This window comes from Pogona vitticeps, chromosome 14, assembly GCF_051106095.1.
Source record: "Pogona vitticeps strain Pit_001003342236 chromosome 14, PviZW2.1, whole genome shotgun sequence".
Classification (NCBI taxonomy): Eukaryota; Metazoa; Chordata; class Lepidosauria; order Squamata; family Agamidae; genus Pogona; species Pogona vitticeps.
In genome coordinates this window covers 139,235-166,518 of record NC_135796.1, presented here as the reverse complement: position 1 = coordinate 166,518, position 27,284 = coordinate 139,235, and the positions used below count along the sequence as shown (strand labels likewise).

The following is a 27,284-nucleotide window of genomic DNA, read 5'->3' as shown; positions in this document are numbered from 1 at the left end:
GGGTTTGGGGGCGGGCGGGCGAGGGGGGCTGGAGGCAACTCTGGCCTAAGCCACGGGGGGGGGGGGGGAGGAAGAGGCTACGACACTCTTCCTGAAGTGCAAAGGCCGCCTCCGGGACGAGGCCCTCCAGAAAAAGCGTCTCCGCTCCCTCCCCCCCCCCACCCGGTCCTGCTTGTGCCGCCGGGCTCGGACGTCGCGACGGGGCGGGAGGGGGGGGGTCGGACGAGGCTGGGCGAGGGCCTTCGCGGGCGGGGGCTCGGCTCCAGCCCAGGGGCGAGCGCGCGGGGGGGGCTCCCTCTCTCCCTCCCCCGTTCTCCCCCCCCACCCCATCTCTCCTGGGGCTTCCCCGGCCGCCGCCCGAGCGAGGCCGCCCCGCCCCGCCCGCCGGCCCGCCCTCCTTCCCCTTCCCCTTCCCGCTCACCATGCTGGGCGGCGGCGGCCCCCGAGCGCCTGCCTGCCTTCGCCTCCCGCCCCCGCCCCGTGCTCGGGCTCCCGGCTGGCGGGGCTGGAGGCCGGCCGGGGCGCCCCCGAATCGCTGCTGCTGCTGCCGCTGCCGCTGCTGCTGCCGGTCGCCATTGGGCTCGGCGGCGCCTCTCCCCCCCCCACCCCCGAGGGCCCGTCACGTGCCTCCCTCCGCCCTCCGCCCCCGCAGCCCCGCCGGAGGGAGGGAGGGAGGGAGGGAAGGGAAGGCGCCCCGCTCGGGCTCGGCTCCGGCCAAGAAGCAAGCGAGCGAGCGAGCGGGCGGGTGGGCGGAGCTCCCCTGGCCGGCCGCTGCCCCCACCTGCTGCTGCTGCCCCGCCGCCCGCCCGGAGCGACGCCGAGCGCCGCGCCGCCCCTCCTGCCGGCCTGCCCTCCGGGGCCCTCCGGCCGGTATTCCCCGGCTCTCCCCTCCCCCCCTCCCCGAGGGGCGGGCCTCTCGCGGCATTTCCCCCCCCCCGCCCGCCCGCCTCTTTCTGTCCCGGGAGCCCCGCTTTGGAAACCCCCCCCCCGCCCCGCGCGCGCGCAACTTCCCGCTTGGCTTGGCTCCCTTTCCTCGTCTGAACGGCCAGGAGGCAAAGGGGAAACCCCTGGGCGGCCGGGCGCGGATTTTGCCCGGGATCCTCCCAGGCCGCGCGCGATCCCAGGAAGGCCACTTACGTTGAAGAAATTGGTCTTGTTGCGCTCGCAGAAGAGCCCCTGCGCCGGCATGTGCTTCAGCTGCTGCCAGGGGATGCTGCCGCTGCCTAGCAACACGTCGCGGGCCCACGGAAGATGCTGTTATGTAGGGCAGAGCGGGAGCGGGAGGAGAGGCGGGCGAAAGCCCCCCCCCCCACCCCCGGTCAGGGCGGGAGCCAGGCGGACAGGATACCGCCCCAAACACCCACGAGGGGAGGGTCCCCCCCCCGCGCGGGCGCGCCTGCACCCCGACCCGACCCGACCGCGGAGGAGGAGGAGGAGGAGGAGGAGGAAAGGCGGCCCCCTTTCTGGCCGCGGCCTTCCTTCCCTCCCTCGGCCCTGCAGTTCTCATCATCCCCAGCGAGGCTGTTCCACCACTCCTGTACCTTCCCCCCCCCAGTGTGGAAGCGCGCGCACACACACACACACAAACACACACAGCTCCTCACCCGGGGCCCCAGAGGGGAAGGGGCTGGGTGCTGCTCCCAACGGGGACCCTTGGGGGGGACCTGCACAGAAGCCCCTTCCCTTGCCAGCACGGCCCACAGAAAGCGGGCAATACCCCCCTGCCCCCCTGGGGCCCCTTTTGTGGGGGGGGGCAGGCACCCGGTGGAGGGTGGGATGCCCAGGAGCCTCCCTTTGTTCCAGGATGCCAGAGTCTTTTCGAGTCGTCTCCATGGGGCTCCCGCCCCACAGGCAGAAGGCAGCGGACCTTTGGTGTGTCCAGGGAGGAGGGGGCGCAGGGTGGGGTGCGTGGAAGAAGCGGGCTCCCCCAGTTGTGGCACAGCTTGCCCGTGTCCTTGCCAGGAGCAGAGTTCACAGGGGATGTTTCTTCCCTTCACAGACGTGGGGCTACCTTTGAGGTTGATGCGGAAACTCCAAGTGGTGCAGAATGCGGCGGCCAGACTCCTTAGCGGAGCGAGAAAATACTATCCTCTCGCTCTCTCCTACTCTGGCCGCGTTGCATTGGCTGCCCATTCGGTTCCGCATTGACTTCAAAGTGTTGATGCTTACGTATAAAGCCCTAAACAGTTTAGGACCTCGATATCGGATGGAAGGCCTACCCCCACCAAGATCTACCCTTAATCACTCAATCGAGCCAGGAGGTGAGGCCGAGGGGCCTGACGCCGAGGGAGGCCCGGAAGGAAAAAACAAGACATCGAGCCTTCTCGGCGGTGGCTCCTCGCCTCTGGAACAACCTCCCTCCAGAGATTCGTGCGGCCCCGTCGCTGGGTATTTTTAAGACCCAACTAAAAACCTGGATGTTTAAGCAGGCGTTCCCTCCAGTCAATACTAAATTTCTCCCTTCTTCACTTATCCTTTGTTACTCTGCCATCTTGAAGAATTTGTCTACTGTTTATTGTTTTATATTGTTTTATTTTTCTTATTTTGGTATATGTATATGTTATTCTTTATATTGTCTGGAAGCCGCCTGGAGTGGTTGCAATGACCAGATAGGCGGGGGTATAAAATAAATAAATAAATAAAAAGAAGACGTGTCATGGGCTGTGACCTTTAGCTCTGGGGGCACAGGGAGCGTGAGAAAGGCGCCTGCTTCCGGGGGGGGGGGGGGGGGCTCAGAGCAGCTCACCCGCTCATTCTGCCACTGGCCCTCCTGCTGGCAGAAGCCGAGAGCAGAGCTGAGGTGTATTTGGTGGAAAGAAGGACCGCTTGGTGGCACTGGCCTAGCAGCCCCTGAGCGCCTTTTCCTCCTTCTGGCTCTGTGGGGCCTCAAAATGCTCCTAGCCCCCCCCCCAACAAAACCAGAGCAATGGTGAAAGAAAGAAGGAAAGAAGTAAGAAAGAAAGAGAGAGAGAGAGCACAGAAGCTCTTCCAGGGCCACTCACTCCAGCCCCAGCCTTGACAGCCACAAGGGGAAAGTCACCCAAGAGGAAGGGAACGTCTCTCTCTCTCTCTCTCTCTCTCTCTCTCACACACACACACACACACACACACACACACACACACACACACACACACACACACCCCTGGGGGGAGGGGGGAACCCTCTCTCCCCCCCACCCAGGCCCTTCCCCGGCCACCCCTTACCTTGTGCGTGGGGCTGTAGGAGTAGAGGTAGGCCAGCCGGTAGAGGCTCTTGTAGTGCTGGGGGAAGCGGCTGAGACAGAGGTGGAAAGCGGCGATGCACTGCTCGGTCAGGAAGCGGCGCTGTTCCTCCAGATCGGTCGGCAGGCCCAGAGGAAAGGGCTGGGCACAGGGCTCTGCTCGCCTTTTGGCCTCCCACGGGGGAGCAGGGCCTTTCGGGGCTCCGGCGGAGGCCTCGGGCTTCGGCTCGGCTGCAGGGCAGGGTTCAGAGTTCTCCGCCGAGTTCCCTGAGGGGGACCCGACCCCGGCAGTCAGTGTCACCTCCAGGCCACCTCCAGGCCCCCAGGTTTTCCTCCACCGCTAGATGTTACCAGTGATTCCAAGACTTTCAGTATTTAGTTTCCAAAAACCAAATTGCAAAAGAAAGCAAAACTCACAGGCATTCTCATCCCTCCTGACTGATCCTTTGTTTACTTGCCTCCCTCCCTCCCTCCCTCATTCATTCATTCATTCATTCATTCATTCATTCATTCATTCATTCATTCATTCATTCCTTCATTCATTCCTTCCTTCATTCATTCATTCATTCATTCCTTCATTCCAGCTCCACCCTCTCTACCAGTACAGGGACCTCAGGTGGCCGCCTACCAAAGACCAAAAGACAAGCTCCAGTGACCCTGCAATGAATTACTATACTTAAATGCAGTTAGGGATATGAAGAGAGAAAAGAGGGGAGGAGAAAAGCCTAGTATTGCGATGCTGAAAGCATCTCAAGGAGAAGGGAGAAAAGGACCTCAGCATTCTCTTGAGCTTTGCTCCCAATTCTGGGCTCACAAGTTGCCCTCATCTCAAAGACAAAAAGGGCTCTTAAGGCCCACCCTTGAGGTCCACAGTCTCGCCCCCCCCGGCCTCCTCCTCCCTCCACTGGCAACGCCCTGCTGATACTTGTGTGTGTGGGGGGGGGGGAAGAGGCGGGGATGAAGCTTGGCTAAGTGGGGGGTCCCCATCCCAAAGAAGCCCCCCTCCCCGGGAACCATATGCCTGGTGGACCTACCCCTCCGTTCCTCTGCAGCTCCTGAGGCCTCCTTGCCTTGGGCCCCGGCAGCCGTGGCGGCAGCTTCCAGGCACGCAGGATCGGTCCTCCTTTCCGGGAACATCTTCTTTGTGCTCTCCTGAGAGCTGGCAAGCTCACTGAAGACATCCTGGGTTGAGTTGGAATCCGAGAGCACCACCGCTGTGCTGTCCTGGCTCCTGTCTGCACGGGAGAAACGGAGACCAAACCAGCAAGGAGCTTCCGAGGCAGCTCTTCCCCACAGGCCTCCCTCCCTGCCCGCTTGCCTCTGCAAGGGGGTGGGTGGCTGCCCCTGTTCCCCCTTCCACTTTGGCTCTGGAGGCAGCCCAGCCCCCCAGTGGCCTGGCTCGACCGGCTCTCACTTTTCCCATCACCACCTTTGCCGGTGTGCCTTTACCTTCCTCTAAAATAGCAGGAGTTCTGCCTGGAAGATCCCTTGACCAGCAAGGCTGCTGCTCCAGGCACCCCTCCTGCACACCCAGGCAGGTCGGACTTGAAAGACAACCTCCTCCTCCTCCTCCTCCTCCTGCTGCTGCTGCTGCTGTGCAGGCACACTTTGCAAAGCAGCCAAACGGAGCCCTCTGTGGCCCAGCAGGCACTAACAAGTTGATCACAGCACCTTGTCAGAGCATGCCGGACACATGCCGGTGCTGTCCTACAATGGCTGTGATGTGCATGTGTGTGCAAGTGCGTGCGCACACACACATACAAGAGAAAGGAAGTAAGAAAACTGCATGCAGTGAAGAGAAAAAGAAGGGTCGCTCAGAAAGGGCAGAGCAGGGCAATGATGCTCAAGCACAGAGAGGTCTGTGGAATCCTGACAGGGAGGACTTGCAAGGACTCCCTCGGCCCGATCTCTGTGCTGCTGCCATCAGTGCTGCTACTGGCAATTTAGGGCTAATCCCGTTGCTCATCCTGGCTGGAACGGAGGCTCTAAAGGAACGGGACGTGTCGAGAGGTTTCCATAAATCCCACTGAACCCAAAGTCTTAATCTCGTCCAAAGAAAGGGGGTTTCTTCACCCCTAATGTCACACTTCATACAAGTGCTTCAGGCCTTCAGGTGGCAGAGAGGCCATCTTGGGAGAAGCTCGGCCTTCCAGACCAAGCCTTGGTGGGCAGAGAGCCGAAGCCACCCAGTCTTCAAAGCCTCAAAGGGTTTCTAGGGCAAGGCAGCAACAAAAAGGGTTCCTTGGCTGAACTGGACAGCTGCCCGGTCAAGGGGAGGGGGTCCCCCAAATATAAAAGGTAAGCGTTACCCACGGCTTGGCTGGGGACAGGGGCGGGGGGGAGGAGAAGGGAGCCGCCCCAGGGAGACGCCGCCGCCGCCTCCTCCTCCACAGGGACAGAGAAGCTGACAGAACTCAGGATTCTTCCCAGAGAGGGTCAGAGAACAGCTGCTGCCCATATAACAAAGGGAACGGGCTGTCAAACCAGCAGAATTTCCCCCCCCCCCGACCCTCTTTTGCTGAAGGAGCCTTTCTGTAGACACAAGTCACACACATCCCCAAAGCTGGCTTTTCCTTCTGGAACAGAAACTGCCCGTCCAGCAGGAGGCCCCCTCCCTCCCTCCCTCCCCCCCTCCCTCCCCCCGTCCCCAGCCCTCTCTCTCGCCCACCCCCTTTGTTCGTGGATCTCAACCTTTTCCAAGGAAGAGCCAAAGCAAAACACAGCAGAAGCCACGGAGAAGGTGCTGGGCATAAGGCAGGGAGGAGGCTCTGCTGTCTGAACGAACCCAGAGAGAGCGCATGCACACAGAGGCACAAACTGAACAGCGGTGCACGAGGGCAGCCACAGACGCCCGGAGCAGCGGGGAGAGAAGCCGTTGGCCACCCAGGGAGTCCCTGCCCGCTGCGGACCCCTGAAAGCCAAGGGTCTGGGTGGGGACGGGGGGGGGGGAAGCTCTAGCAGACTGGCCTGCATGCCTTCAGGAAGGAAGCGCCCACCCTTGGGTGGCTCCATGTGGAAGTCACCTCCGGTGCAACGGAAATTGCTCCTCTCTCTAAAATGGCCGGGAGGAAGAGAACCTCAAGGGCCGCCCTGAAGAAAAGAAGGCACATTGGCCAAAGCAGTTCCTGACACGGATTGCGACCCAAGAGTGGACGAGACAAACTTGGGAGTTTTTGAGCAGTGGTTGGGTAGCTGCCCGTCTAGGGTGCTCTAGCTGTGGGCACCCGGCCTTTGCCCGTTGAACGAGCCGGGAAGGGTGCTGCCCTGGCTTACAGGGAAGCACCACTCCGGAGACTTCAGCAGGTGCTGCAAAGCAGCTCCCTCGGCAATCTCTGGGGTCTCTCAGGTTGGCTCACAAAAACCTCAACCTGTTTCTGAAGTTTTCAGTCCTCTGCGAGGCCGAACTGCGTGAGGGGCGGCCTCAAAAGCAGGGTGCAAAAAAGATGCACCCCTTTTTTCCAGCCGGGTCCCCCAGCAACATATCTTGGGAGGCAGCGCGCCTGGAGTCACCCAGGCCTGTGGTTTGGAAAGGGCCACTCCCAGGCACGGCCAGCGGCCACCACGCGGTCAGCCGCAGTCTGGAGCTGTCCTTCAAAAGCACACGCCCGCAGGCCACGCCCTGGAGGAGCCGCTGATCCTCTCCACCTCTGTCAAGGGGCAGATGCAGCAAGTGTGTTAAAGGGTCAAACTACCCCAGGGTTGCAAGGTGTGTGTGTGTGGGGGGGGGGTCTCTGCCACGTTCCCAGGGCCAAGAGATGCCTCAACGCTCAGAGAAGGGAAGCTGCCGTTCTGCCGCGTTGCTGAAGCAAGCTGTGACAGGGAGAAGCAGGGGGAGGACACCCCGGAAGCACCGGTGCTTTGCTTTGCTTTGTTTTTCCCAGGGGCTGAGGCAGCACAGGCAATATGGGTTACAAAAGCACAAGGACACACACGGAAAGCAAAAGCACGACACGGGAGGATGACCACGGCCACGTCTAACGGCACCAAGGGGACTACATGACAAGGATGGGGGGGAGGGAGGGTCATCTGCTCTAATGAACGGATGGCGTGTTGTCCCCCCCCCCCCCCGTCCTTCCTCATGCACTGGCTGCACAGCAGGGGCAGCTGAACACACACACCACCAATGGCAGACACAGCAGGCGGGGAGGGGGGGAGAGAGAGAAAAGCCCACACCTTCCAGTCTGGGGGAACCGGGGCGGGGGGGAGCTCAACATGGACACCTACTGGCTCTTCCTACGATACAACCACCACCTCTGTTCTGAACAGCACCTGCCTGCCCTCGCGATGCCTGGCTCTTCGTCAGAGGCTCTTCACAGGCCTCCTTCAACCATCCACAGCGACCCAACTTAAGTCACAAAGAAACCCGATCCAAAGCCGCTTCTGTCTGCCCAGGTCACCTCGAAAAGGAGGAAGACACGGGCTGCGCAAGAACCGTCTATCCGAGATCATAAATGTTTTTAAAAGAGGAGGCGGTCCAGGTTGGTTGAGAAGCCAAAGAGATGATTTTCCAAGATCCACTTTTCTTCTCAGGATCCTGTTCCGTCGGCTGGGACTCATGGCGGTGTTCTCTGGCTTATCTGGAGGACCGAGAGGGGTGCTCTTGGCCAGATGCCTCAAACCAGCACCCAAACCTGACCCCCCCCCAAACAATCCTACCTCAGGATCTCCCAATGGGACTGAAGGCCAGGCCCCGGCCAGGTTGACGCTCAGGTGTGCCCCAGGGTTCCAACACATACACACACCCCGCCACCTACTCGTACTGCAGAGACGTGGAGTGGGGTGGGGTCCGTTTCCTGTTAGAATATCTCATCAAATTAAGGTAAAGCTGGAGTGATCTAGGCAGGGCAGAGACTGCCTATAGGGTCGGTCTGCATCCCGCCCTGCAAAAAGGATCCAGTTTGCATTTGGGGAATGCCATGACAGGCAGAACCATCACAAGAAGCTGAGAGGAATACTGCTCCGGTTCTATGGCTACACATGGAGGTTCTATGTTTTAGCTGACTGTTGTGTGTCCTCTGTGGACCAGCTTTGGAGGGGGGGGGCACTCAGAAATGCAGTGATTGGAAAAGGCAGCCACAGTGACTACGTACAGGGGACGGGAACTACAAGCTCCCTACAACCGTCCCTGTGGCTTCTATTCCATTTCTAGCCGGAATCCAAAGCGATGGGATCCTTCCCTCCCAAGCCTTTGCTGCCTCAGGGCAGGCTGTTCCCTCATCCAACTCCCCAGTGGTCATGAGCAGCCTGGGTCCATCGGCTCCTGGCCCTGCCAACTTCTGAGCCAAGAGAGGAGAGGCTTGTGGTCCCGGCCTCCTGGCTGGGCAACCGCCTCACTTACAATTCCCTTTGCCCAAGCCTTGTGTCCAGATTTCATCCCTCTCCTGCCAGATTTTTATCTTATAGTCTTTGTTTGCTGTGTCTTGTTTTATTGTGGTTTGTGACACTTATTGTTTTAAAATTCTGCATTGGGTCTGATGAAGCAGGGGCTAGAAATTTTCCACTTCAGTGATGGGCGAAATAAGCAAGATATCGGAGCCATTCCTTGCCCGTTGGTCCTTTGAACTCTGCCTTCTGCTGCCAGTCCTTTCCTTGGCCTTGACAGGAGGAGGTGCACGGCCTTCTGCGCCCCTGGGGCCTCACCCTGGCCTGCATAATCCCGCTCTGGAGGTCTGCCCTGAAGTCTGCCGGCTCTGGCACCCTCTCGAGAGACTCTCATCTCAGCCCAAACTCTTCCCGACTGGGGCTCCAGAGACGCTTCTTCAGGAGGAAGGCGGGACTTGTTGTCTTTGCAATGTGGGGCCTACGTTTAAAAAAGAATAATGACCACACCCTGTGTTTCCAAACACCGCCTTGAGAGATGCAAGATGTCCCAGAGAAAATCAGGAGGAGGGAGGTTTCCAAGAGAGCACACGCTTTTCCTCACAGGCGGAGAAGGTGGCAAGAAGGCCAGGAGCCACCAGGGAAACAGGCCCAAAGTAGAGATATAAAACCTAGCTGAGTATTTGAGTTGCTGCTGAGAGAAACAGAGGCACGGACTTATGGCTGGGAGGGTCAGCATCCCTACTCCAGAAACCTCCCCGAGGATGCCAAGGAGCGCACGTTCCCAAGATTAACGCCCAGGAGGCCATTGGCTCCGCATGAAGGCGCCCGGTTCCTCAGCTCACTGCCAGGGACGGCGGCTTCCCTGGGCCAAGCGTGATTCCGCTCCTGCCCTGCCAGGTGGCACAGGAGGCTCTGCAGCCCCCGGCCTGCCCACCGGGCCCCTCTGACGGCGGGGGGGGGGAGCCCCAGGGGGCCACAGAAGGCCAGAAAGGGCACCGCTTCGGCTGTGCCGGCCAGCAAGGAAGAGGCCTCTCCAGCTGCCCTTTGGGTTTTGCCGAAGGGAGTCAGACCTGGCACCCAGGAAGCGCCAAACAGCCCAGAACGCTTTGCTCTGACGGGCAGCCCAGGGCGCCTGACGTGCGTGCTGGGGGAGGCCGTCTGCCCTTCTAGCTCTGCACTCCCTCCTTGGATCAGAAGCCATGGCTCCCCAGTGCCTCCAGTGGAGAAGGATCCTGCCCCACAAGGGTCACCCACGTTGTTCTTCTTTCTCGACACAGCAAGAGATGCCAGGGAGCAAAAGAGGGGCCTCCAGAATGCAAAGTGTGGGTCCTTCTCACTGAGCTCCATCCATCCCCACTCGGAATTCAACCAAGCCACATCCCCACCCACCCCATTCCATCCACCCCACATATAGGTCCAAATATACCATGCGCCTAGAAGCAGCAGAAGAGGAACAAGCCAACACAGCATGCACGTTCACGCCCACCAGATGAGGCGGCTCAGAACAGCCCACCCAGAAGCTGGGCTCAAGAACTGGCGTTTCAGTGCCATCCTGACCTTGGCAGCATTTTGAGACCCAGACCACACACACCACGGGCCCACTAGAAGGCCACAAGGGCTACCAGCTCTGCAGCTGAGCCCGCTGGGGATCAGAAAAGATAGGGGTGGGGAAAAAAAGACAGGAGGGAGGAGGAGGAGGAGGAGGAGGAGGGGGAGGAAGGAGAGCATGCCATTTCCTCACCTGAGTGTGACCACCTGCCAAGCCTGCACAGCTAACTGTCCCCGCCGGGAAAGGAGCTGGCCTCAACACCACCTTGGCCTCATCGGCCCGTGGGCGGATCCCAATTGGCGCCCTCCCTCCCTCCCTCCCTCCTGTCCTCTGGCCGTGCTGCCCATTTCAGAAGGCTGGGAGGTGGCAGCCTCAGTGAGGTGGATGAGTTGCAATATTGCCCGTGCTACCACAGACCCCTCAGCCCTCCGCGAAGCAAGCGAATGGATTGGCCCTCAGGCGCCCCCCCCACGCCCCCGCACCCGTGATGAAAGCACCTCTGCGTGCCGGCAGTATTGAGAACAGGGACTGTACCATCCGGCGTGGCCTGCTGGCGGCTTTTTTTACATTTGACGTAATCGTGGTCCACCGGAGTGGCTGCGTAGGGTGGGGAAGTCAGACCTGGACCCGAGGAGGAGGAGGGGAGGGAGGCCCCCGGTCCCGGGCCTGTTCCTGCCGAAGAGTGCGAGTCGTCATCCGCCATGCAAAGTTTTTCCCTGGGGAGGAAGAGGAGAACAAGAGAGCCCAGAGTGGGGAGGCCGCAGAGCCAGGAGGCCTCCTGCACGCGCCTCGGGCGGCACAACGTCTTCAAGGGCCCAGTGGCGGCCTGGCACGTGTGGAACCCCAGCGTTGGACCAGGTTCAAGGCCCAACTCCAAAGCCCGCAAGGCCTGGGTGAGGCCAAGCAGGCGTCACGGGAGGCTCTGCAGGCCGCCTCCCCTTCCCAAAAGGGCTCCGGTCCTTCTGAGCACCTGCAAGCCTGCTAAGCGGACACAAGAGGCGGAAGCCCCCGGGCGGCGAGAGGACGCTGCTCAAGATTTCTCCTGGCACAGCCGGGCACTCCAGAAGACGGCCATTGGGCATGCTCCCCACCCCACTGAACTGAGCTCCCCTCGGTTGGAAGCTTTCATAAAGAGTGGGAGGACCACCACCCACCCGGGGGGGGGCGGCTCTAGCAATGGGGGGGGTCCCCTGCATCAGAGGGCGGGGCTGGGCTCAGTTTCTGTGCACTCACTTTTCAGGGATCTTGGGGGTGTTCTTTTCCTCACCCCTGGCAAAGGGCCCCTCTGCCGCTTCCTTCATGAACGCGACCAGCAGCTCCGCGTCCACCCCTGAGTCAGGCAGCCCCACCAGCTTCAGGATGGAGGCATGGAGCCGGAAATACACCTGCAAGGGAAGAAATCTGGCCTGTGGCAAATCCCCCCGGAACTGAAATCACACAACTGGATAAACAGAGGGGATAAGCAAGGATAACAAAAACAGCTCCTCGCAGCAGGCAGTGCTGACCACACCACAGCCTTTCCATCATCCTATGACCAGGGGAAGGAAGGGGGCATTTTCAGAAGCTGCTGAGGCACCAGACAGGCCCAAGGAGAGGCAGGGGGACCTCCGCGGTGCGGCCCCCAGCTTTCCCAACTGAGTCCAAGCCATGCAGGATACGACCGTGATGGCGCACTCAGTTGCAGCTGCAGCGACCAGGATGTGCTCCAGCCCGGGGAAGAGGAAAACCCCTGCGTGCACACGCGCACACCTACGAACACACACAGCCCGCCTGCCTGCCCAGAAGAGAGGAAGGCAAGACAGGCAGGAAAACAGCAGGCCCTGTGCCCTCTTCTGACCCTGGTTGCAGACGAGGCCGGACGAGGCCTCCAGGGACGCCCACACTTCACAGCCACCAAGTGAGGTGTGGCAGGCAGGTATAATGCCACTCCAGGACCCCTCCCTGCATTACTGCTCTCCAGGTAAGCCCCCCCCCCACACAGACACACATACCTCTGCTGGCTCTTTCACCCTCACTTCGTCAGCCTCAATGGCATAGTCAGGAAAAACCCAACCCATTGTCAGGCCCAGTCCTGTGGGCTAGGCTGGGGAGGGAGTGGGGTTAAGGAAGAGGGGCACGGCCCAAAGGGACACAGCCCTCCACCATCACCCAGAGAGAGCAAACACCCCTTCTGTCTGGCAGCCGGTGGGAAGGCCAGGGGCAGGGCCAGAGAGACAAACAGATAGACAGACAGACAGACAGAGAGACTTGAGCTCTGCCAGGTATCCCACCGAAAACAGAAGCCCGGCTCGCCCGCCAGGGAAGAGATCCGTACCAAGGGGAAGCACCGCCTGCCGAGACCCAGGCCATGGAAAATGGAGGAGAGGGGCACCTGCGGCCCCGGCGGCCGTTCCATTTTACCTCCAAGGCCTCCATGGCCAGTTCCGGTGGGTTGTGGTAGTGGATCTTTTTGGGATAGCGGGCGGCCTCCTCGTGCAGGAAGTGAGCCGCCTGCTTGTAGTGGAGGAGGTAGACCTCGGGCGCCTGCTTCTGCTTCTCCGCAATCTTCCCCAGCATGTAGTGGATCAGCCAGTCCTCCTCGTCGCCGTCGCCTTCGCAGTGAGAGGCGGAGGTGAAGCAGTGCTTGGCCGTCTCCAGCATGCCGTTGCGCCGCTCCTCCATCTGGGAAAAGGGAAGCGGGGCCACCTGAAGGGTCTCCCGGCAGCCCCCAGGCGGCCGCTCCCTTCCTCGGGAGGAGGGAGGAAAAGAGGCAGGCGAGGCCGGGCCACGGAGAAAAAAGGTTTTGCCTTCAAGGGGCCACGAGACCCTCGGCTGGATTTGCCCCTACGACCGACGGCAGCTGAACGCGGGGACTGCTTCCCTCGGGGACATTTCAAAAACAGCCAAGCCGTCAGAGCAACCCTCGTGAGAAAGGGTGGTGGCCTTTAACGCTTCTGCACAGGATCAAAGCAGCGAGCAGGATTGGACCGGAGGGAGGTGCACAGAACAATCCCCGATCCAGAGAAAGGGGGGCAGGGGGAAAATCCGGCACAGGAGGACTACACGCGTGTAGAGCCCTTCTCCTCTGCAGGCACCTCACTCCTCAAGTGGAGAAAGAAACAAGGGAAAGGAGAGCCTCTAGGCCAGCGATGGCGAACCTAGGGCACGCAGAGCCCTTGCTGCGGCCATGCGAGCCATCAGTCGCCAGATCGCTATCCCCCCCCCCCCCCAACCAAACCGGAGAAGGCGGCTGCAGTCAAAGTGCTGCCGCTTCGACACAGGCGGATCTGGAACAGCTGCCACTGGGAGCTGATCCAGAGTGGGGTCTCGAGGCACCTCCATGCCCAGGATTCCCCCTTCTACCACTTCCGTTTCCGCCGCCACCCACCAGCTTTTTTGTTTCCAGTTTGGGCACACGAGCCCAAAAAGGTTCGCCACCACTGCTCTAGGCACTCTGCTCTGGGGAGGTGCTGAGAACCAGGCAAGGAGGCTTGTGCCATGGGGCATGGGCATGGGGGGGGGGCGCTGCACCTCTTGTGTCTCCCCAAACACACACACACACACATGGGTCTTGTCTGCTACACAGCCAACCTGGAACACAGGAGGTGGCCATGCTGGCTTCCCTAGCCCCCCCCCCGGGCCCAGAGAGCCACAGGCAAGCTGGCCAGCCCCGTCCTTCCAGCCCCGGCCACCCTCCCTCCCTCCGTCCCTCCCTCACCTGCTGCACCACCTCCGGGGGCAGCTCCGACCGCCACTGCTTCAGCTGCCTGGAGGCGAAGGAGTGCAGGGCGAAGGACATGGTGCCGTACTCGATCCAGAGGGAGAGGTTGGAGCGGTCGATCTCCAGGGCTCTCTTGAAGCAGTTCAGCACTGGGGTGGCGTGCTTCCAGATGAGCCCGTCGCTCTTCAGCTCATTCGAGTTCAGCTTGTCTTGAATCCGGCTGGCCCGGGCAAGCGCCATGCCGGCCCAGGAATCGAATCTGGAAGAGCAACGCAGAACACGGTGCTGTCTTGGGGGGGGGGGCGGCCCCTCTGCTCTCTCCTCTTCCTCGGCATCCTCCTCCTCTTCCTGTACCCCACTTTCTCAAATCAGGACTGTTCTGCGGGTCCCACCCACCCCGTGAGGACTGTGGAATGCTCCTGCCCTGGACAGTCTGCAGTTAAGGTTCTTTAAACCTGGGGTGCAGCTCTCCACCTTCTGCTCTTCCTTCTCACTCATCATCCTAACAAGGAAGGAATCAGCCGTGTCAGGACATCCAGCCTAGATCCGTGGCCACTGGAGGATCCTGACTCCCCTACCCCCACCACGAGAGTACATTTTAAAAACCACACAGAAAGGCACACTCAGTGCATCAACCCATTTCACACCCTCACCCTCTGGAAGAGCGAGCCCCTGAGTGGCAGAACCGGGGAAGAGGGCCCCGAGCACCGGCCCTTTCACCCGCGGGCAGGAAGCTGAAAGAGGCCAAAGAGCCGCCCATGGCCGCGGTGGTGGCAGCTGAGGCCGGGAAGACCCTCCGCCGCAGGCCTCCCCTGCCCACTGAGCCTCGGAGACAGTCAGCTCCGAAGGAGGGAGAGGATCCCTGCCATGGGACGCCACTCCGGGGGGGGGGGGGCAAGGAGGGAAGCCAAGGTGGACCAGACCAGAGGGGGACAGCCTTTAGGAATCCTCCCCAAATCCCAAATCCCCCTTGCCAGGGGTCAGCAGCCAGAGGGCAGCCCCAGGCAAGAGGAAGGGAAGGGAAGGGAAGGGAAGGGAAGGGAAGGGAAGGGAAGGGAAGGGAAGGGAAGGGAAGGGAAGGGAAGGGAAGGGAAGGGGGGCCCTGGGCTGACCTGTTAGGGCAGATGCAGATGTCATGCATGTAGAACTTGATGGCCTTGGACTGCTCCTTGTTCTTGAAGTGGTAGTCGGCCAGGAGGTAGTAGAGCTCCGTCAGGACAGGTGGACAAGAATCGGCCCCCTCTGGGAGTGCTGGCACCTGTCAATCAAGGGAGAGCACCGTCTTCCCTGCTGCGGAAGGGAAATGGCCAGACTCCGGCCAGCTGAGAAACGGCAGCTCTAAACTTCATGGGCCGGAAACATCCCCCACCCTGACCTTCTGGGTCAAGCCCCCTGTCGGGAAGAAGGCCTTGGGGCCTCCTTGGAGGAAGACTGTGGCCCTCAGATCTAAAGGTGCTGGGTGGAGGGTCAGTGTGCCCTCGATGTAGCCATCATCCCAGAGGGCAGGACATGTCAAAATGGGCTCAGGTGACAGGAAACCAGATTTCAGCTGAAGACCAGGGAAAACTTCCTAACTGCTAGAGCAGTACGACAATGGGCTGAAGGGAGGGGGAGCCCAGTATCCAATCCTTGCCCTGGCTCCTGCTGGCCTCCCGCCGCCCACCCCCTACCCCCCTTACCTTGCCCAGCGTGCCCTCGATGTAGCCGGAGACCTCTTCGAGCCGGAGCATGGGCTTTTCGGTCCGGGGGACGATGGTGGCCATCTTCTTCAGCAGGTTGGCCAGGTCGGCCGAGACGGTGCTCGTCTTGTAGCTGTCAAATTCGGGAAGGGTCTTGGGCTTGAAATACTCGAACATGAACAAGGCATCTTCCCACGCCAGCTCCACCTGGGAGAGAGCGGGGAACAAGCGCGTGCGTGTGCGCACACACACACAAGAGGTGTGAGGCAAGAGAGACACCCCCCCTGGCATGCCCAGAGCTGCCCGGGGCCAGGCCGAGCCAGGGCAGCCTTGCACCCACCTCCGCCTGCGCTGGGGGAGGGGGAGCGGCGCATCATCCTTTCCGGGTCTTGCCCAATCCAGCCACACCTCTCTGGGCCACGTGGCAAAGCCCCTTGGTTTTCGTCCTGCTGTTGGTGAGGGACAGGCCCCGTCACGCTCAGGGTCAAGCCAGGGGCCTGCCTTTCACGAGAGGCGCTCCTTCAGGGCCCACGACAGACACCTCTTGGCTGTCGGGCTCAACCTCCCTTATCTCTCCATCTTGCATTTTGTGTTTTGCGATTTGTCCCTGGCAGCTAAAGTTCGACTTGATTCCCATCTGACTGATGAGGCAGCTCTTCCTCTCTCTCTCTCTCTCTCTCTCTGAGAAAATCCCGCCGTGGGAGGGGCAACAGGTGCACCACCACGAACAGCGTTCCCCCTCCCCCCTTAGTCTGGCCCAAAACTGAACCTAAATGCCAAGGTGCACTCGGAACACGGCCGCACCGCGGAGGTATGTGTGTGTGTGTGGGGAGGCCAGGTTCCCGGTGCCAGCAGGTGGGAAGGCACCAGGAAGCCCTCACCGCAGGCCTTCCAGAACCTCCTGGCCGGCCACGGGTGGCCAGAGGACACAAGACCCGATGAAGCGACCACCCTCGCCACCCCTGATGGGAGAGAGGCTGGCCTTCCCGCTCGGGCGCCTGCCCGCCCTTGGTCCCTGGCCCTCCTTTCTCACCTGCTGGGTGGAGTGCTCCTCCAGGTACCGGGCTTTGCTCTTTTTGCTGGGGTAGCCATACAGGCAATAAAAGCACTGCTCCAGCGCCGTCTCCAGCTCCTCCTTGTAGGGGTGGGTGTCCTCGGAGGTGGAGGCCAGAAGCTCCTTCTGCAGCACTCGCACCTGGAACCACAAAGCAGACCCCAGGGGGCGATGAACACCCCCACGCCCCCCCCCCCTTTGTGCTTCTTCCTCCTGCCCCTTCGGCCCACCCGGCAGGTGGGGCTCCAGTCCCCCACTCCCTCCCCTCTGAGAAGGAACTCGACAGGACCTGCCTCTCCGCTGGACGATGACAGAGCCCAGTCCTGCTTAGGGGAGAGACTTCGGTTGCCCGGCCCCTGCCCGTCCCAAATCTTGTACTGCTCAACTATGTTAAGGCCTTGGAAATTCCGTTTCAAGGAAGGGCCCCCAGAATTTAGTCAGGAAAATGGCTCAGCTCCCATCAAGAGGGACTGAAAGGCCAAAAAGTGACCGGCTTGTCACAGGGTCAGACCAGGGACCCGTTTTCCTTTGCAGCAGGATGGCACCCATTTCTCATTTGCAATCTGCGCAAACAAGGCAACCCAGGGATTAAGATCAGTTCTAACCTCTGCCAGGAGCAGAAGCCTCTTGGCAGGGGCCTGACAGGGCCAGCAAGGTGTGGGTCTCAGACACATGTAGGGAAGGCGAGGACCAAGAGAGGGCACGCCTGTTCCCTGCCAGGGGCCAAAAGAAAGCTCCTCCCCCCCCCAAACAGAGAGCAAGAGAACATCTGGTAAGCTGCTGGGAAAAGATGCTCTTTCCCTAAAGAGCCATTTCGCTGCCAGGAGGGCAGAGGGGAGACAGAGGAGAGGTTTAACACACTCCTCCCCAGTGCACTGGATGATTTGGGGGGGGGAGGTGACTGTGCACGCCATTGCTGGGAGGCTTCTGATGTGCCAGTCGGGCCCTGGGCTGAACATCTCACAGAGCACTGAACACACCCCTCCAAGGCTGGGTTTACTTGGCAGTTTCTCTCCCACTTTTCTCTAAGAAAAATGCTTTCAGACAGAGTGAAGAGGTGAACCAGGAAGCAGGGGGAGGAGCACACGCCTACCTTGGGCGGCCGAGAGGAACAAGACAGGCCACAGTGCGAGGCTGCTGCCAAGCCATGGGGAATAGTGGCACGTGCGCGGTCTGCCCTCCTGAGATGCGTCTGGGCCCGGGAGGGAATCCAGCCCCATGGAAAGATCCCTCTTTAAGGCTGGGCCCCACGGACTGGCCTGGGGGGCTGTGGAGGGCATTTTGTTTTCTGGGTCTGCAAAAGTGCCATGGATCCTACTGCACCAGAACATGGGCTGAACCCGAGGAGATGCACAGAGGAGGCGCCTCTCGCTTTCTGCGTCACACCAACCACCACTCACATAAAATTTCAGGAGGGCTCCGTCCGAGTTGCAGCACCACGACCGCCTCCCCAGGTACTCGTGCGCCGTGTTCAGCAGCATCAGGGAGGAGGGAAGCATCGGCGTGTCCAGGTTCTGAGCCGCTGTCCAGAGAGCAAGAGGAGAAGGGTCGGAGTTCTACCCTCTGGAAGGAGGCGAACACGTCATATGGAACCGGACCTGTTTCTAGCTTTTTGTAACCTTTTTTTCCCTATTTAGAAGAGCCTTTCTAGACCCTGCTTCAGTCCCAGGAAGGACCTCCCAAGTGCTCAGCAAAGCATCCAAAAGCAAGAGAACTCAAAAAGATATAAAAATACAAACAAAAAAAGAAGATGAAGAAGTTTCTAAGTTCAACATCGTATTAAAAGATGCAAGAAACCTTCCCGAAAGGAAGTGTTGAGAAGATACCTCTGACTTGTGCCGCCTGCTGTTTGCTGTTTGCCCCCCCTCTCCTCTCAAGGGCCCCCCTGGGGGGGAGGGGAGGGGAGGGGGCAGGAAGGGAAGAACAAGGAAGCCCCTTTCCCCACCTTCCTCGCTTGGATGTTGCAGCTGCTGCTCCTCCTGCAGGGACCGGAAATTGTCCTCTTCGTGCTGAATGATCCGGTGGAGAATAATCCAGGGAAGGACGGAAGACACTGAAGGCTCTTTGGGATCCTCCTGCACAGCCATGCTGCAGTCGATGATCTGTCCATTCAAGGAGGCCTCGTTAGACGTGATGGTCCGCGTCCGTTTCCCCCCCCCCCCGCCCCAAGACAAACTCTACAAACCACACCCTACTCTCTGTGCCTGCAAGAGCTGACTTCCTGGGCTTGAAACAGCAACCCATATTTAAAGATCAGGCGCTGGAAGTAACAGCCAAGGAAGACAGGGATTGGGAAGCTGGGCGGGACAGTGAGCTGGCAGGACAATAAATCCGACCCCTCCTCCAACCCACCCACCCACCCAGCCAAGCAGCCTGGTCTTCCTTCCGGTCTGTGACCCTCCGGCCTCCCCAGTGCACACTTTGGAATGATGGCCCTTGCACCCAAGCGGCTCCTCCCCCCCCCCCAAAAAAGGCTGGGTGGTTCTCCCCAGATGGAAGGCAACACACTGTTCCTAAACCTTCCATCACCAGGAAGTGTTGAGTCCCTTTATGATCGGTTCTTTGGGGAAGCTGTTTATTCTCCCCTCCTGTTTATTCCAGACCCTTTTACAGGGCTCTGTTCTACTTGGTCTCCCATGGAGCTGTGAGCAGGTGTTCTTCTCTCTGGCAACTTTTTATCACCTCAGTGCCCTTTTGGGGGGGGGGCAAGGGTCAGGCTGAGGGAACATCTGGACCAGCATCACCCAGGGGGAACCTCTTGACTGGCTCTCTCCGGAGCACTCTAATCAGACCCTCTAACTCCTCGCCACCTAGCTGGGCCCCTAGGTGGATCTTTATTGCTTTTCACTTTTGCCTATTTTACCTGCAAGGTGTCGACAGACCTTTTCAAGAAAAGGAGTGAATCAACCCTAAGAATGACCCAATGCAGAAGTGCCCACTAAGCAGCCACCCAGCAGGTGGTACAGGGACCGCCCAGGTGTAGGGGCAGATGATCCATAGGTCGGGATACCTGGATGAGGTTGCTGGTTAGGCGGACGAGGCTCTGCAGGACGGAGGTTTCGCCGAGGATGCTGCTGCCTTGGGACGAAAGGGAGCCATCGATCCCGCGGAGCAGCTGCGTGACAGTGGCCACCCACTCCTCCTTGGCCGAAGACTCGGTCAGGTTAATCATCTGCTGAAAGGCCTCGTTCAGGGCAACCTCAGAGCATTCAAAACACTGCCTGTAGTCTTTCAGCCTGAGCAGGGAGTCCTAAGGAGGGCGAAGAAAACACAGGGGTCTCTGGAGAGAGAGCTGAGCCAAAGCAGGTGCGGTCCCTTGTGCTGGACTTTCTGACCACCTGCCGGCAGCTACTGGGAGGAAGATGACCAACCTGGAGCAGGAGGAGCTGCGTGGGCCTCTCGGGGATGGAGATGACAAACTCCAAGTGTTTCGTCTGGCCATAGCCGCTGAAGGACAGCGTCGGGCGAAGCAGGTGCACCACAGCCGCGTAATTCCCTGCCTCGTATAAGCGCTGAATCTCCTCCAGTGATTGGCACCGCTCCAGGGACTTGAGGTTCTTGTCGATCTACAAGAGAGACAGAGACCATTTCCCTGATGAAGTGGCTGCGGAGACCGCACCGTGGGTCCAGGGGAGTCCACATTAAGATCCTCGGCTTGGTGTGGCTTCTAAGTCAATGCCACCGTTTCTTAAAACGAGAGCCCCAGATCACACTGCTGCGACTCAAACCCACAAAGCTTTCTGGTGTCCAAAGTGAGGTTCTTAAATTGATGGCGGTTGTATGACTGCTTTGAATGTGTGTTTGGTGTTGCTTTTGTTGATCATTTTTAGTGTGGTAATTTGGCAGTTCTTTGATCCTTTTTGGTTATTGTACACTCACTGTTTCTTAGCTTTAAACATTGCCTGCTAATGATATAAGCCCCCTTGGGTCCTCCTTAAGGCGAAAGGCAGGGTAAAATATTTTCAACCAATCAATCAGCCAGCAATCGGCCTCCCAGCAACAGGCGCCATCCGCCCTTAGCCACAAGTGGCCGGCCAGCATCTTGCTCTGAGGCATTTCCATCCCCTACCCGCTTACAGAGTAGAGGCACTGGAGCCTGAACTGGGGCTCTCCCACAGCCTCTGCACCCCTAATATCTCCGAAGCTGGGAGTTCTTCCTCTGCGGTGAGATAAGGGTGGCCACATTCCACACTATGGCAAAAGAAGCAGCCAACAGAGGGTCTTACGCACCTCCTCCAAGGAAACCACCGAGTCCACGTGGAGATTTGGCAACCTGATGACAACGCCCTCTTCTTCGCTGGCCCTGGCCGTGCTCTGCCTCGCAGCCGAACTCTGCAGCCTCTCTGTGCAGACTTCGTAGTTGTCCAAGGCCTGCTCCATGTCTCCCTGAGGAAACAACCACACCACCTTCCAGCACCGCCAGCCACGGCCATGGGTACCTTCCAGGACCCGCACATCCCACACCGTTCAGCACCTTAATCAGCCGCCTCCGACCTGGCTCCCTCCTGCCGCAGTTTGGCCTTCGGCTTCATGATCTCTCTGCTGGCCCTGATCAGACTATCCTAAATCCCCTTGCTAGAAATTCCACATTCCTGACCTGACCTTCAACAGTGCTTCCATGACAACCAGATGCCAAACATCCACCCACTCAGAAAAGGGCCAGGATTCAGGATCAGAGCAAGATCATGGGGTTACTCATAAGATGCCAGCTGTTCACTTGTCACAGTGCTGAGATTTAAGACACATGTGCAAACTGTTTGCTTGATGGTCTTAAAATACACACCTGCAGGGCCAGAAAGCGAGCTTTCAGCCAATACACACGAACCACAAACTCCAGCCAGCCCTCCTCAAAGAGGTCTTGCTGAGAAGAGGCAAAGGAGAGCTGCAGCAGGTCCCCCAGGAAGTGGGTGCCTGGGAAATCTGGGCCAAACTTGCCGTTCACCACGTTGGCTGCGTGGCCACTCCGGGGAGAGACTGAAAAGAAGCATTTCTCACTTTACTGTCGGCTCTTCCCTGCTCCCCGGAAGATCCATGTGCTGGGGGTCCCAAGGGGCACCTCTGAACACCCAGGAGCTGCTCATTCAGAGGGCAGAGGAAGCAAAGCAGCTCCCCTTCGACCTCCTCAGCTCATCACAGAGGAACGCGCGGCCCCCGACTCTCTGCTGGGCCGCAGCCGCTCTTCAGCCTCTTGGGGCGAGCAAAGGTGTCCCCGGCTGCCTCAGCCTTGGAGACACCAGACGAACCTCTCCCTACAGAGCCCGAGATTGACTAAAGGAGATCCCACTCCTCCTCCTCCCTCCGCAGCAGCCAACTCAGAGGGACAGGAATCAGATCTCCCTGGAAAAACAATCCCTGCCCTCACACAGAGGCAGGCAGGCGGCTGAAGGCAGCTCCTCCCAGGGGCTCCAACCCACACTCACCCAGGGAGCTCTTCCCTTTAGCCAGGAGCCACTGGTCCAGCTGCAGCTCCATGCAGGACAGGCTCATCAGCATCATCTCCTGGAGGAAAGACAAAGGCAGGCCGTCCAAAAAGCCCTGGCTGGACAGAGTGGCCCGGGGCAGGCAGTTCTCCTGTTCATCCCACTGGTGAGCAGGACATTCGGCTGGGAAAAAACAACCAACCAACCAACCAAAGGGGACTGGGCTACGTGCATTGCTTATTACGATTCAGAAACAGCGCTTCTCTTGTCCCTTATTTGGTAAGAGACAGAAAAGAGAAGACAGAGCAGGAACAAAGGTGGGGTAAAGTATTTCAAATACAAGAAAGCAGAATAAAATAAATGAGCAGGCTGCGTCCCTGCAGAGCTGGCTATGGCCCAATTACAACAGAACGGTGGCAGGTGGCCCTTAGAGCAGCATATTGGAAAGACCATTAACCACCCCCTCGCAAAGCGCGCACGCACACACACACACACACACACACACACAAAGCCCCAAAACACCTGCAGCACCTTCTTTTCAAGAAATGGGGTGAGGGGAAGGAGTAACGCATGTCTTGCTAACTCCCCTGCTGACCTGGGCAAAGTTCATGGAAGAGGCAAGGCTGGGGCCTGGCGGCTGAAGGCTGCATCTGGAAGGGAGAACCCAGCTTTGCCATTCCTCCCTTCCTGGCAGGGGCCCTTCACCAGGGAGAAGGACAAGCCACAGCGGGCATGCACAGCCTTACTCTGATATGCTGGTTGTGACAGTCCCTCAGGAGCGGGTTGGGGAGGCTGCTGCTGTGCTTCCTCCAGCTGTTGTAGACGCTCAAGACCACCTCGGACAAGCCCGGAGGCCACTTCACGAGGAACTTCTGGCTGATCACTTTCAGGTACCTCATCATCAGTTCCAGGATGCCTCCGTTGCTCAGGTTAGCCAGGAGAAAAGTGTGGACATCCTGTTTTTCTGGAAGACAAATCAGTGCCATGTGCCAGAGAAGAAGGCCACAAGGGACGCCTCCTGGGACATCAGAGCCGCCCACCCAGTCCCGGCCAGGAGATCCCGCACCGGGAGGGGCAGCTCCTGGAACCAAGCCAGAGGCCGAGCGGATCAAGCCAAGGTTTGAACCGAGCCAACAGAAGGTCCCCTCGTGTGAGGCAGCCGGGGGAAGTGCCTACCTGATTCCATGAAGGCAGACTGGTCGACCGACATTCGGCAAGAGCCACTGGAGTGGGCATTCTCCTCCTTGGCCTCAGACGGGACCTCGCAGCTGCTGAAAAGGCCGTCGTCGTCCTCCGGATCCAGCTTCCTCAGGCTGCGGCAAAGCGGAAGAGCAACAGATTTCAGCCCGCACCCCCTCTGGCCCTGCTGTTTCCCAGGCACCTCCCCTCCTCAGAAGCGGGTGGGTTCAGGGCTACCCGGCCCGTGTCCAAGTGCCGTGAAACGCCTCCCACGCTCCCTGCCTGCCCCTCCTGAGCCGGCCGTGCCTCCTGAGGGCCCACAGAGCCCTCACGCAGAAGGGTTCTTCCCCCCCCCCCCACCGCCACGCATGCAGCAAAAGCCCTGCCCTGGGAGAGGCCCAGGGACCGCTCGGTGCCCCTCCTTGGGCCCTTGCCCAGCCCAGCCCAGCCGGCAGCGGCCTCACCGTGAAGGGAGGAACTTGACCAGGAGCTCCTGGAAGTCCACCTTCTCCTCCTTCTTGCTCTTGGTGTTCCGCACACGGGCCGAGCGCCTCTTGGCCGTCTCGCCGCTCTCTTCAGCGACCCTTTTCCGCTTCACCCCTTTCTTGGACTTGTCCCCCACAGAGCCATCACCTAAGAAAACCCAGAACATCTCCCATCCAACTTCCAGCTCTCCGACAAGGACCCACTTTCTCAGCCCAACCCCTCCGGCATCTTTATTGACCGAAGAGATGCCACTTGATCCTTTACCCTCTGCCAGCGGGTGCTCCGAGGCAGCGCCAAAGAGGCTCCTCCAGGCACCAGGCCCACAGCTGGCCTGAAGCTTCCCAAGAAAAGCAGCTGCACAAGTTCCCCCAACCAAAGGACGCCTCCTGCTCCTGCCCCTGGGGCCAGAGTCCTGAGGGCAGGGGAGGCCACCAGCCTGGGGGGCTGCAGGCGGGTGGGTCTCTCCAGGCTCCTGCTCTCTCTGCCCCCTTGGACCCTTCCCAGCATTTGGAGGCCTGTGTCGCCCAACCAGCCTGGCTTCCTCGTGGGCCCCTTGGTGAAAGAGGCAGCGCAACGGGTCAGAAAGTCATTTCGGATCCTTTGCGATTCCCTCTAGGAAGAAACTTCCCAAGGCTGATACATTGCGGCAGAGCAGCAGGAAGAACAGGAGACTGAGTATGAGATGGATAGGCTCCTAAAAGGAAGCCACAGCCTCGAGACAGGACCTTCAGGAAGTCAGCCATCCATGGGGGCCACCAGGAAGGGAGCGGCGACATTTAATTAGAACGTGACCTGCTGCACCCCTCTCTGGCTCACCTGCAGCACTGATGGATTCCAGCATATTCGGACTGGGAAAGGTGGGGGTCACTGGGGTGTACGCGAGCAGCGGCTCCGCCACAGACACCAGAGGGCTGGTGGTGGTGGTGGTGGTGGTGCTGACGACCAGCGTGGGCTGGATGACGCTGAAGGGAGCAGCGGGCGTCGTCAGGGCTTCTGAGTGCTGCTCCAGGTCTCGGTACTCCAACAGGTCCACCCTCTTGCCGAGGCTGGGCCGTGGCGGCTCACAGGTGGTCAGATGCTGGTAAGTGGCCAGCAGGCTCTCCCCAAGACACCGCCACCTGCCCAAGAGCCAGAAGGGTTACTGCCCGCTCAGCCCTCGCTCGCACATCGGGCCTGGCACCCGCCACTCTCTCACCTTGGGGCCCGCCCCTCCCACGACCACGTCCCAGGATGAGGAAGATGGCCTCTCAAGGTCTCCGTCCCAAAGGACTGAGCTTGCTTGTGAAGAAAGGTGGCCGCTTTCCACAGGGGCCAAGATGAAGAACGCATTGCATAAAGCGAGCCAGTGCTGGGAAAGGAGCAGCTGCTGGTAGGGAGAGAACATCCCCAGACAAAGACACACACACACACACACACACACACACACACACGTCTTGCTCCCCATGGAAGCTCCCAGAAGAAAGCCCGGCTGGAAGAATCATTGCAAAGGTTCACCTAAACCGTAAGCAGGCAATGGCTCAACCCGGAGGTGAGACGTACGTGAAAACCGAAATGGGCTGGGTAAGTTTCAGGTCCGGCTCGCTTTTCCGCACCAGCAGAGCCCGCCTCTTCCTGCGCAGCTCCTGCACTTCCTCCAGGATGGCTCGTGTTTCAGCCGCACTCACGCTGACCTCGTGGATTGACATGTCACTGAGCAAGGGAGGGAAACAGGCCGGTTAAAGTGTCGCCGGATTCTTTCAAAACCAGACAAAGAGCAACACTGGAAGCCCACTGCAGGAAGTGGAGCGGCTCTCCAAACATCAGCTCTCCTGAAAGCGCTGCAGGAATGCTGCCGTGTCTCCCCACCGTGGTCGCTTCCAGTACGAGTTGTGTTTCTAACAGCAGAGGCAGCCCTCCCTTACCAGCTCTGCACAGATGCATGGAGATGAGCTCTCAGTGGGCAGCAAATCAGGGCTTGCATTCGGTCACCGCACGCCCCAGAAGCAACTGGGAACACACACCTTGTCCCTCACAAGAGAAATTAACCTCCAGGCAAACATATCACACTGGTTGTTAAGTCCAAGGAAGCCAATGTGCTGACAAAAACAAATACCGGTTCCTTCACAGTATGAAGTTCCCGGAGCAACACTAGTCACAAAATAAAAGGATGTGCCTCAGGAACTCCTGTGTAAATGTTTTCAGTAGATACAGCAATCACTTGCATTTAGGTGGGACTCTTGACCTAGTATGCAACAGCTCATTACTGAACTCCAACAGGAAAAAAGGAGCACGAGTCTGCAACATCAGAAATGTAATTTTTCTGCAAAGCAAAGGATCGTTGGCTTTCCAAATGGGGCTAGAGAACTGTCAGGAAAGCAGACCCACAGAGGCTTCCCTGAGCTTCCCCTGCTAGCAAAACGGAGTGTGATCGTGTCTGCGGAAGAGGGTGGGTGACTGTGCTCCTCCAGTCATGTACTATTTTATTTTAATTTATTGTATTCTATTTTAGCCTGCCATTTCAGGGGGGGGGGTTGGGTGTCCCCGCCAGCACTGCCAGTAGGGAGGGATTTTCTGGAGGTACCATTCCAAACCTTGCAGGGGGGGGCTGCTCCCCACCCTCACCCCTCCCTCTCGACTCCAAAGCCAAGTCACCCTTTCAGGAACATCTGGAGGGAGTCCTTCCGGAGGCATGGCTGCTCCTCAAAAATCTTCTCCTTGAGCACCAGTCCTCTGCTGTACTGGCAGTCCCGCTCCAGGGCTTTGCAGATGTAATACAAGCAAGCTGGGGGAAGGAACAGAAGCAAATCTCAGGCAGCCTCACCTGCTCTTTCCCATGAAAAATACACCGTTTCCTTTTCTTGCTAGAACTGTTATTTCCGTTCCTCCATTGTGCCCCAACTCTTTTCTCTGCTCTCTCTCCCCCCCCCCCGGCAAATGAGGATCTGAGGGTGAAGCATTTTGCATGAATGGCTCCCCCACCTACACAACAGCCCCACCAGGCCATTCCTCACATAACAACCCTGGCAGGAAATCGGTGAAACATCTCAGACGGCCAAGGCAGTGACCAGAGTTATCTCCCAAGTTAATATGGATTAATGGTTGTTGTGGGTTTTTCGGGCTCTTTGGCCGTGTTCTGAAGGTTGTTCTTCCTAACGTTTTGCCAGTCTCTGTGGCCATGGGCATCTTCAGAGGACATCAGAGTCTGAAAAACCCACAACAAGCATTAGATCCCGGCCGTGAAAGCCTTCACAAGTACATTAATATGGATTCCTGGGCAGGCCCGGTTCTGGCTGCTCAGCCCAGCCCCAAAGGACACCCGAAACCAAGAACAGCCTGCATCGGATCCTACAAATGGAGCGCGGCTCACTTGTGTAGTCACTGAGCGTGTAGAGGACCATGATGAGGTTGTCCAAGCACGGCCAATGATCCGGATTACATGTGAGCCCTTCCTCAAAGGCATGGCGGGCCAGGGGCAGGCGCGTCAGCTGGAGCGCCGCACGGCCAATCTTGTACCACAGGTTGACATCCGTGGAGTCCAGCATCACAGCCTGGGAAGCACAAGACACGTCATGCCCAAGGCAGAGCCAGGAAAAAGCAAACTCGGATTGGAGCTGCAAAGCACAGGAGGTTCCCACGGGCCCCGGGAACATTCAAAACTCTTGTGTTTCCAAAAAGTAATATCTGTTATAAAATTA

At 59.1% G+C, this 27,284-nt stretch overlaps 1 protein-coding gene across 2 annotated transcripts in view; it reads right to left on the bottom strand.

Annotated features, from left to right (window-relative positions):
* Positions 1–27,284, bottom strand: part of CABIN1 (calcineurin binding protein 1) — a 42,551-nt gene that overhangs the window by 10,869 nt on the left and 4,398 nt on the right. Inside the window, exons 6-29 of one of the 2 annotated variants that reach the window (XM_072983575.2) lie at positions 26,957–27,137; positions 26,242–26,371; positions 25,150–25,299; positions 24,427–24,728; positions 23,589–23,757; positions 23,122–23,258; positions 22,692–22,909; positions 21,946–22,024; positions 21,309–21,499; positions 20,756–20,911; positions 19,897–20,091; positions 19,536–19,775; positions 18,471–18,627; positions 17,926–18,047; positions 16,505–16,666; positions 15,472–15,678; positions 14,905–15,050; positions 13,790–14,051; positions 12,493–12,753; positions 11,326–11,477; positions 10,627–10,808; positions 4,256–4,456; positions 3,205–3,488; positions 1,138–1,254 (exon numbers count right to left, since the gene is read on the bottom strand). In XM_072983575.2, the coding sequence (XP_072839676.2) occupies positions 1,138–1,254; positions 3,205–3,488; positions 4,256–4,456; positions 10,627–10,808; positions 11,326–11,477; positions 12,493–12,753; positions 13,790–14,051; positions 14,905–15,050; positions 15,472–15,678; positions 16,505–16,666; positions 17,926–18,047; positions 18,471–18,627; positions 19,536–19,775; positions 19,897–20,091; positions 20,756–20,911; positions 21,309–21,499; positions 21,946–22,024; positions 22,692–22,909; positions 23,122–23,258; positions 23,589–23,757; positions 24,427–24,728; positions 25,150–25,299; positions 26,242–26,371; positions 26,957–27,137 (4,401 nt within the window). The remainder of the gene's footprint in view (positions 1–1,137; positions 1,255–3,204; positions 3,489–4,255; positions 4,457–10,626; positions 10,809–11,325; positions 11,478–12,492; positions 12,754–13,789; positions 14,052–14,904; positions 15,051–15,471; positions 15,679–16,504; positions 16,667–17,925; positions 18,048–18,470; positions 18,628–19,535; positions 19,776–19,896; positions 20,092–20,755; positions 20,912–21,308; positions 21,500–21,945; positions 22,025–22,691; positions 22,910–23,121; positions 23,259–23,588; positions 23,758–24,426; positions 24,729–25,149; positions 25,300–26,241; positions 26,372–26,956; positions 27,138–27,284) is intronic. The other variant, XM_072983577.2, reaches the window with a different exon arrangement.